The sequence below is a fragment of the Palaemon carinicauda genome, chromosome 30 (genome assembly GCF_036898095.1).
Source record: "Palaemon carinicauda isolate YSFRI2023 chromosome 30, ASM3689809v2, whole genome shotgun sequence".
NCBI classification, from domain to species: Eukaryota; Metazoa; Arthropoda; class Malacostraca; order Decapoda; family Palaemonidae; genus Palaemon; species Palaemon carinicauda.
The window spans coordinates 57170082-57181405 of NC_090754.1; the positions used below are offsets into that span (position 1 = coordinate 57170082).

Below are 11324 nucleotides of genomic sequence, written 5' to 3' on the forward strand. Positions count from 1 at the left end.
TGAAATACCCTTATTTGAAACTTTCCTAGGTCTTCCTCTCCAACTCCCTTCTAAACATATCTTGATTGTACATGGATACACACATTTCTATTCATATTTAATCTATATATATAAGTAATTATAAATTAATCCTAATATACAATTTAAGTGGGTAATCACATAAATCCACTGCCTTGCATTTCAAAACAAAACTCATGGTTTTAATCGTAGGTTAACATATTTTGATTGTACTTTGATGCACATATCTATTCCTATTTAATCTATATACATACGTAACTATAAATGAGTCACAATATACATTCGAAGTGGGTAATTACAAAAATCCACCAACTTGTATTAAAAAAAAAAAAAAAAATCGCAGTTTTTATCCTAGGTTAAGTAATAGCTAGCAGCCTCTTGCTACCTGAAGTTGAACCACGCCTCGTTTTGCTTAATATATAAACTCAGGATTTGAATCGGGCAGGTATCACTCTTCTTCAGGTAGTGAAAGAATCAACATGAACTCCAAGGTAAATCTTAAATATATAATGATTATTTAAATTAAAGTTTCAAGGTAAATTTCAAATATAGGATAATGATCAAAATTATTAAAATGATTCAAGTGATTATTATTGTTAGAATTATTATAATCATAATTAAAAAAAAAAGTAATTTTCCGATCCTCCGAGCAAGGTGGACAAGAAACTGATGTACAGTATATACATTCATAATGTACACTTGCCTGTTATCCTGTAATCTAATCTATTAAATCGAATGAATTAATCGATACAATGATAACTGACTGATAGGATTAAAAAAACATATAATGTTTTATAATTTTGAGCAATATTAGGATATGATACAGAAGATAAATGAATCAATTGACGTTTAAACTTAATTTCTGAAAGGCTACTAGGCTTCTAGATACCATGTTTTCATCTTCTAGATTTGAATGCCTTACTCTAGAATGCTTGGTTTGAATGACTGCCTTAAAGTATGCTTGATCTACCTGCTTTTATTATCTTCATATCAAATTAGTCATTGCAAGATAAACTGTAACCAATAAAAATAGTTTTCCTCTGACTGTAATGATTAGGAATAATGAATTATTAAGCAGATTTACACTAAAACTGTCGTTCGATTGTTAATTTAACAAAAAAATTTTATAATTAATAATTTCTATTTTTCTTCTGGAAAGGTTATCCTCCTCCTCCTAGGCTTGGCCGCCTTTGCAGCAGCCGATAGCAGAGAATCCTACGAATACAATCCTCGCAGGGTAAGTTCAAGATTATGTTGATTTATATTGATTTTAGTTACTTGAGTGTTTCAGTCAAGAAACATGACAAGCGCCATTTTAATTTTGCAGAACTCGCGAATGAAAATTGACAGTTTTCAATAGCAATTGCTGCCATATTGAAATAGCAATTGTCATGTTTCTTGAGTGAAACAGTCATATATACTAAATTCCTATATACAGTATATCATCATCATCATCATCATAATCTCCTCCTACGCCTACCAACGTAAAGGTCCTCGGTTAGATTTCGCCAGTCGTCTCTATCTTGAGCTTTAAAAGCAATACTTCTCTATTCATCATCTCCTTCTTCATGCTTCATAGTCCTCAGCCATGTAGGCCTGGGTCTTCCAACTTTTCTAGTGCCTTGTGGAGCCCAGTTGAAAGTTTGGTGAACTAATCTCTCTTGGGGAAGGTGAGGAGCTTGCCCAAACCATCTCCATCTACCCCTCATCATAATCTCGTCCACATATAGCACTCAAAGATCACTCTTATAGCTTTAGTCTAACATAGATATATAGAATAAAATCAATTGAGTGTTTCTTCTTTTATTACTCTCTGTGATGTTTCATTTAATCATTTAATGTCTCCAGGATTCATCTGAGGAATCCTACGAATCCAGCGAAGCCAAGTACAGCTTCAACTGGGCTGTGGACCACGACCCTTCCAGCAATGAATTCGGACACCAGGAGACCCGTGACGGTGACGAAACTCAGGGATCCTACTACGTCGAGCTTCCCGACGGTCGTCTGCAGACTGTCAAGTATTTCGTCAATGGAGACTCAGGCTACGTGGCTGAGGTCAACCATGAAGATACCTCCTCAGCCGAGTCAGTTGAGTCTTACGAGAGGCCAAGGTACCGGTACTCCTCAGACTCCAATGAATCCAAATAAGTTATTCTGAAGATTTCCTGTCAATAATCTTGGCTGTACAAAATATTTATGTATTTATTAACAATTAAATGATGCAATTGAAAAATAGTTTTAATTTTTGTAGAAATGCTCCCTAAAACTTAATTAGATATGGTATGATTAACAGAATTTAAATGGCTATAGCAGATAAAAAAAAATATGAGAATGTATTTTTATGACATTTGGGTATAAAGCAATTGATATGCTGATCCACCACTAACACATATACACACATATACGCAAACACACACGCATGTATGCATGCATACGTAGGTATATAAAAAGAAAATCATGTTTGTTAAAGATATCATTCTATATATGTCTACTCTACAAGAAATGTTTTTTTAACTTATTTCAAAACCGAAGAAATATATATATATATATATATATATATATATATATATATATATATATATATATATATATATATATAAATATATATATATATATATATATATATATATATATATATATATATATACATATACATATATATATATATATCTATATATATATATATATATACACACACATATATATATATATATATATATATATATATATATATATATATATATATATATATATATACCTATCTTACTGCCTTACCAGTAGGTTTGTCTTTATCTCGTATATATTTACTGAAAGCATTATTAACTTTAAGTTTAATAAGACAAAATCCCTATACTTTGATTTATCATCTTTCTTATCCTTTTCCATATTACCCTTAGAAATAAAGAGTATAGTATAACATACGTTTCTGTGCGGGAGCATTAAACCTAACAGGCAAAGCTCTGCAAGAGTTATTTCTCTGGATTAAAAAAAAATATAAAAATCAGGTTACCTTCTTACAGCTTGTGAAAAGAGCTACTCAGAGCATTGTGCCTTGGAGGTCAATTTATAGGAAGATGGTAAAGCTGCAAATAATCACTGATCCTTATCCTGCCCCAGAGATAGGAGAATGAAATAGAGACTGACTATATATACATATGATCATCGCCCAAGGCCCCTCTTCACCCAAACTAGGACCAGAAGTTCCAGGCAATGGCTGCTGATGACTCAGCAGGTATACCTATAGGCTCCCCCAAATCCCCTTCCTTAGCTGACAAGGTTGGTGTGGTTGAAGACACTACAAAAGTCTATCAAACTTGAGTAGGTCTCGAATCCTGGTTCAGCAGATTAGTAAAAAGGGACATTTCCAATAGGCTACCACAATTTTCAAAGAAGTGAAAAGTAGTCAGAATGTTATGTTGTAATCAGGTTTCTTAAGAGATATGTTACTTCCTAGCTAGTATTTTTCTACTAAATACTGGATTACGCAGTGATGACAACTGCTTCATCCAGGAAATATGAATTCCCGATTGAATTGTGGGTTTTTACTGTTTTGGATTTATCTGCTTTAATTTCAGAACGAACCCTTATTAGCCATTATTTTCAGTAGCCAGGAGGCACTTACAATTAAAATTGTACTCAAATGATCATTCTTTGGGCAGTACTTGTCCATGGTTAATCTGCACTCTGTAATGAAACTTTTAATAATCCATAATCTTTTACTTACATCAGACCTTGCTACTTGAGGGAAGGTAAGAAGAACTCGGGTTAATTTGCTCAGGTGGGGGAGGGGGGGGGGGGGGGGGGGTTGGCTTTCTGAGAGTGTTAGTGCACCTGTGGAGAACCAATACAAACTGAAAATGAGAGACTCCTAGGTTGCCTAAGAGGTCCTTGCTGTTCTCATGACGATCTTGTTGAATTTAACCAAACTGCTCTGATGCTCATAATTGGCTATTGCGGTGGTGTGATAAGATATGGCGATGACTTGATACGTATTACTCGCTCAGGTCATCTTCCACTGGTATGGATGGTTGCTACTCACTACTTAGCCCTTTTCCACAAGAATCTGCTGTTGCTACTCGTTATCTAGCCATATTCCACAATTCTAGGTGCTTGCTGTTAGGTGTCTGGCCATCTTACACAGGTTAATATTCTTGTCATTCACTATTTTCCTCTGTTCCACAAGTTTAAGTGCTCAATACCTGCTTTCTTACCATCTTCCACAAGGCTTACTTTTCGCTGATCCCTGCCTATCCCTCTTCTGCAAACATTGATACTTGCAACTCTGTCCCTGAAAAAAATGCAATGAGCTTCAGGGGACGTTTGTCAATGTCGGACATCTGCCATGAGGTTTAGTATTTCTTACACTATTTGCAGTTTAGGCATCTTCCATAAACATTATTGCCTGCTACTCACTGGCAATGCCTCTTCCACGAAAATAGATTACATGAGATATATTCCACTTCTTATATAAAAGCTCCAATTTGTTAATATAAATATGTTTGATAAAATAAATTTAATATCCTCACGGCATAGCCAATGTTGTTGTATCAAGTCCAACACTTAAGCGACATCTAAAGTTTAGAATGATATATGACAGGATTCTTTTCCTTAGAAGTTCAAGATAGTTTATGGAAATCTAATGGAATTTTATAGCAATACAATGTCTATCTATCTATCTAACCCTCTATCACTTACCCTCTTCGTAAAGAATGAATTGAACAATCTGAACGAAATAAAAATTTTGTCTGCTGAAAAAAATCGTTTATACTACGCATAGTTAGATAGATAGATAGACAGATAGATAGAGAGATAGATAGATATTTCTGTTAAGCCTAAATATGCAGGAAGAAATAGGTTTTGACATTAGATGAAATGTTATATAAAAAAGGATAGAAATTGATCATTTCAATACGAGCATATACTGTAGATGTACATATGAAGACAGGGCCTATGCAAATAGGACACAGTTTCTGTCCAAAAAAGGCCAATTTTTAGCATTGATTTTTGTTTTTAATTTTTAGTAAAGATTTTTTAATTCATATGATACGACTGTCTAAAATGATCAACTATGAGGCAGTATTACAATCTTTCTTTGCGCTGAATTGTCTTGGCACTTAATTGGTCAGCGCTGAATTGTCTTTGCACTTAATTGGTCAGCGCTGAATTGTCTTTGCACTTAATTGGTCAGCGCTGAATTGTCTTTGCGCTTAATTTGTTATCACTGAATTGTCAGCACTGAATTGTCTGGCGCTGAATTGTGTTTGCACTTTCTTGGTCAGCGCTGAGTTGTCTTTGCACTTAATTGGTTATCGCTGAATTGTCAGCGCTTAATTGTAGGCGCTGAATTGTCAGCGCTTAATCGTCAGCACTAAATTGTCTGGCGCTAAATTGTCGTGTCCCGGCATAGTATATTCTACGCATTATAAATGCTTTTTATGTAGAGAAATATAAAATGGCATATTGATTTTGTACACTGCATATTTTTTTCATTCTTATCATAATAAGAAATCAAGAATTTAGCATACTGTAAGTTATAATGAAGCAGTTAATATTTTTAGAATATTTTATTTTGGTTGTTCATTACTTCTTATATCATTTGTCTATTTCCTTGTTTCCTTTCCTCACTGGGCTATTTTTCCCTGTTGGAGCCCTTGGCCTTATAGCATCTTGCTTTTCCAACTAGAGTTGTAGCTTTGCTAATAATAATAATAATAATAATAATAATAATAATAATAATAATAATTATGTAGAGAAATATTAAAAGGTATATTGATTTTGTACACTGCATAGATTTTAAACTTTTATCATAATGAAAAACAAAAGAAGAATTTAGCATATTGCAAGTTATATTGAAACAGTTAATATTTTCTAGTTTTTTCCACCTCATCTTTGATACAATCCTTCACTCAGATGCTTTCGTCAATCTTGAGAAATATTCTGAGGTGAATTGCTAGCTTTTTTTTGTAGTCCTGGTGGCCACGCCTGCCCATCATTGGGTATAAATAAGATCGCTTAGCTGAGTAAGACACAAACCAGCAAAGGTGTTTCAGCATTCAACATGAACTCAAAGGTAAGAAAAGATAATTTACTTGCAGTTCTTTGAGTTTTGGAAATTATCCATATTGCAATCATCTTCATGAATGAAAATAATAAAACATAATTTCTCTCTTACAAACAAAGAAAATAAAAATGATTATACGGTCATATTCATTATAAAAAGATACCCAGTATTATTATGATTTCTCTGTACATTAATATTTAATGGTAATTGCAGTTCTTTGAGTTTTGGAAATTACCAATACACCAATATTCTTGATAATTAAAAACTATAAAACCGAATTACTCTTTCATAAACAATGCAAATAGAAATTATTATACGAATATATATATTTTATGAATGAATATATTGTTATGATTTATCTGTACATTAATATCTAATCATAAATGTTTTTTTTTAAAAGGTTATTCTCGTGGTCTTGGGCCTCGCTGCCCTGGTAGCTGCTGACAGCAGGGAATCCTTCGAATATGCTCCAAGAAGAGTAAGTCTCTCAGTTTTTCCTCAGCAATATGTTTCAATAAATGACAATCTATAATACAAAATATACTAAAATATATCTTTATTATTAGTAAAGTCATCACCTAATATCCCTATGCTTTGCAGGATTCATCTGAGGAATCCTACGAATCCAGCGAAGCTCGTTACAGCTTCAACTGGGCTGTGGACCACGACCCTTCCAGCAACGAATTCGGACACCAGGAGACCCGTGATGGAGACGAAACTCAGGGATCCTACTACGTCGAGCTTCCCGACGGTCGTCTGCAGACTGTCAAGTATTTCGTCAATGGAGACTCAGGCTACGTGGCTGAGGTCAACCATGAAGATACCTCCTCAGCCGAGTCAGTTGAGTCTTACGAGAGGCCAAGATACCGGTACTCCTCAGACTCCAACGAATCCAAATAAGTTCTTCTGAAGATTTCCTGTCAATATTCTTGACTGTACAAAATATTTATGTATTTATGAACCATTAAATGATGCAATTGAAAAGTAGTTTTCATGTTTGTATAGATATTCCCTGAAAATTTATTAGATATGGTATGATTAATAGGATTTATATGGCTTTAGCTAAATTCACAAAACAAAAAAACATAATAAGGAACCAAATATGAGAAGGTATTAAGATGACATTTGGTTATAAAGCAATTGATATCTTAGATGCTGCTGCTTTTTTACCCTTGATTAGGAAAACTTTTCCAATATCCTTAAATTTGAAGCAAGTAAAATCGAAATGACCTTAGAATTACCTTAAAATTCCCTTGAAACCATGCAAATTACCTCAAACTAAGGAAATTACCTTAAAAGTTTAAACCCTAATGCTGATATACAACCTAACACATACACACATAAACGCAAACACACACGCACGTACGCATGTATACGTAGGTATATAAAAAGAAAATCATGTTTATCAAATATAACATTCTATATAGCCTATGTCCACTCTATGAGAAATGTTTTTTTAACTTATTTCAAAACCGAAGAATTTTATCATATATATATATATATATATATATGTAAATATACATATATAAATATATGTATATATAAGTATATATATATATATACACACACACATATATATATATAATGTATATATATATATATATATATATATATATATATATATATATATATATATATACATATATATATGAATATATATATATATATATATATATATATATATATATATATATTATATATATATATATATATATATATATATATATATATATATGTATATATATATATATATATATATATATATATATATATATATATATATATATATATATATATATATATATATATGACCTATCCTAACTCACCAGTAGGTCTGTCTTTATATAGTATATATTTGCTGAAAGTATTATTAACTTCAAATTTAATAGGATAAAATCCCTATACTTTGATTTATCATCTTTCTTATCCTTTTCCACATTACCCTTAGAAATAAAGAGTATAGTAAAACAAACGTTTCTGTGCAAGATTATTAAACCTAGTAGGCAAAGCTCTGCAAGTTATTTCTCTGGATAAAAAAAAAAAAATCATGTTACAGGCTATTCCGAGCACTGTGTCTTGGAGGTCATTGTACAGGAAGATGGTCACAGAAAGCTGCAAATAATCACTGATCCTTATCCTGCCCTAGAGACAGAAGAATGCCCTCGAGACTGATCATATATACATAAGATCAGTGCCCAAGACCACTCTTCAACCAAACTAGGACCAGGAGATCCGGGCAATGGTTGCTGATATATCAGCAGGTATACCTATAAGCTCCCACAAATCCCCCTCCTTAGCTGACTAGGATGGTGTGGTTGAAGACACTACAAAAGTCTATCAAACTTGAGTAGGTCTCGAATCCTGATCCAGCTGATTGGTAGAAAGGGACATTTCCAATAGGCTACCACAATTTTCAAAGAAGGGGAAAAGTAGTCAGAATGTTATGGTGTAGTTAGGTATCTGGATATATATGTTTTTTACTTAGCTAGTAAAATTCTACTAAATATTGGATTACTCAGTGATGCCAACTTCTACATTCAGGAAATACGAATTCCCGATTGAATTGTGGGTTTTTGCTGATTTGGATTTATTTGGTTTGATTACACAACGAACGCTTATTAGCCATTAGCTTCAGTCGTTAGGAGACAATTGAAATTGTATTCAGATGATTAGTCTCTAGGCAATCCTTGTCCATGGTTAATCTGTACTCTACATAAAAAACTTTTTATCATCCATAAGGACAAGTTTTACTTACTTTAGCCGGCTCTACTTGTTATCCAGACATCTTATACTTACATCAGACCTTGCTATTTGAGGAAAGGTAGGAAGAACTAGGGTTAATCTGCTCAGTTGGGGGGGGGGATGGTGGGGGGAGTTGGGGGGGGGGTTTCTGAGAGAGTTCTGTGCACCTGTGGAGAACCTATACAAACTGTGAATCATATACTGTAAGGTTGCCTGAGAGGTCATAGCTGTTCTCGTTGAATTTAACCAAACTGCTCTGATGCCCTTAATTGGCTATTGTGATGGCGTGATAAGATATGGCGATGACTTGATACGCATTACTCGCTCAGGTCATGTTCCACTGGTATGGATGGTTGCTACTCACTACTTAGCCCTTTTCCACGAGATTCTGCTCTTGCTGCTCGTTATCTAGCCCTATTCCACAATTTTAGGTGCTTGCTGTTAGGTGTCTGGCCATCTTGCACAAGCCAATGTGCATGCTAGTTGCTGTCCTTTTCTCTTCCACAAGCTTAAGTGCTTGTTGCTTGCTGTCTTGCTATATTACACTAGCTAATGTTCTTGACATTCACTCTCTTTCTATCTTCAATAAACTTAAGTACTCTCTGCTTGGTTTCTGGCCATCTTACACAAGCTAGAGCTCTTTCCATTTGCTGTCATTCTCTCTTCCACAATCTCAAGTGCTTGCTGCTCGCTGTCTTGCCACCTTGCACAAGCTAATATTCTTGCTATTTGCTGTCTTTCTCTCTTCCACAAACTTAAGTGTTTGCTGCTCAATGTCTTGCTATCTTTCACAAGCTAGTGTTCTCGTCATTCACTGCCTCTGTCTTCCACAAGCTTAAGTGCTCAATACCTGCTTTCTTACCATATTCAACAAGGCTTACCTTTCTCTGAACCCGGCCTCTCCCTCTTTTTGCAAACATTAATACTTGCGACTCTCTCAAAGAAAATCCACAATGAGCTTCAAGGGGTGTATGTCTATGTCAGTCATCTCCCATGAGGTTTAGTGCTTGTTACAGTACTTGAAGGTTAAGCATGTTTCATAAGCTTTTAGTCCTGCTACTCACTGTAAAGTCCTCTACCACGAAAATAGAATACATGAGATATATTTTATCTATTCGCATATATAACATCCAGTTTTTTCATGTAAATATGTTTAATGAAATAAAATCAATATCCTTACGGCTGGCCAATGCTGTTTTATCAAATCCAACTCTTAAGGGGCATCTAAAGTTTGAAATGATATTGGAGGGTATTTTTTTCGTAGAAGTTCAAGATAATTTATGGCAGTTTATTGGAATTTTATAGCAATACAATGTCTATCTATCTATCTAACTGTCTATCTATCTATCTATCTACACTGATAAAAAACCATAAATCTAATAGGAAATTCTCCATAAAAATATACTGTTTTCAGCCGTATTTCAGTAAAATACAGGCGACCGTAATTTTACCTTATTTTGTCATTATCTTTTACGGGTTGGTGACCGTAATGTCCCTCCTTCACGTCAATATATCGGTTTTTAAAATTGTAAATATCTGATAACATTTATTCGAGGATTTTTACGTTTCTTTACGGCATTTTCTCAACTCTCTCTCTCTCTCTCTCTCTCTCTCTCTCTCTCTCTCTCTCTCTCTCTCTCTCTCTCTCTCTCTCTCTCTCTTACCTGATTCGTAAATATGTAATTGAACAATCTGAACGAAATCAAAATTTTTTTTCTGTCTTCTAATATAGATAGATAAATATTTCTGTTAAGCCCAAATCAGCAGGAAGAAACAGGCTTTGACATTTCATGAAATGTTAAATAAAAAGGATAGGAATTGATCATTCCAATATCAACATATGAATGTACGTATGGAGATTATAGTATAATGTACCTATTATGATTATGTTTTATGTAGAGAGATATAAAAAGGTATATCGATTTTGTAAACTGCATAGTTTTTTTCCAACTAAAGTTGTAGCTTTGCTAGTGATAATAATAATGATAATAATTATGTAGATATTAAAAGATATATTGATTTTGTACACTGCATATATTTTATATTTCTATCATAATGAAAAACAAAACAAGAATTTGGCATATTGCAAGTTATATTGAAACAGTTAATATTTTCTATTTTTTCCACCTCAGCTCTGATTTAATCCTTCACTCAGATGCTTTCGTCAATCTTGAGAAATATTCTGAGGTGGATTGCTAAGTTTTTTGTAGGCCTGGTGGCCACGCCTGCCCATCACTGGGTATAAATATGATCGCTTAGCTGAGTAAGACACAAACCAGCAAAGGTGTTTCAGCATTCAACATGAACTCAAAGGTAAGAAAAGAAAATGTATTTGCATTATTTGGAGTTTTGGAAATTACCTATGTAGGAATCATCTTCATGAAAAAAATAATAAAACATAATTTCTGTCTTATAAAAAAAGAAAATAGAAATGATTATGCGGTCATATTTATTTTAAATTAATATTTGGTATTGTTATGATTTATCTGGACCCTAGTATTTA

The 11324-nt window shown here is 33.5% G+C and overlaps 1 protein-coding gene across 6 annotated transcripts in view; it reads left to right on the forward strand.

Annotated features, from left to right (window-relative positions):
- Positions 1–431: 431 nt before the first annotated feature.
- The window catches only part of LOC137623155 (pro-resilin-like), a 16810-nt gene continuing 5917 nt past the window's right edge, over positions 432–11324 (forward strand). The window contains exons 1-3 of one of the 6 annotated variants that reach the window (XM_068353846.1): positions 432–509; positions 1178–1255; positions 1867–2242. In XM_068353846.1, the coding sequence (XP_068209947.1) occupies positions 498–509; positions 1178–1255; positions 1867–2166 (390 nt within the window). In that variant the 5' untranslated portion in view covers positions 432–497 and the 3' untranslated portion in view covers positions 2167–2242. Of the gene's footprint in view, positions 510–1177; positions 1256–1866; positions 2243–6049; positions 6089–6479; positions 6558–6679; positions 7053–11096; positions 11135–11324 lie in introns of those variants that run through there. The other 5 variants (XM_068353847.1, XM_068353848.1, XM_068353850.1 and 2 more) reach the window with 5 other exon arrangements.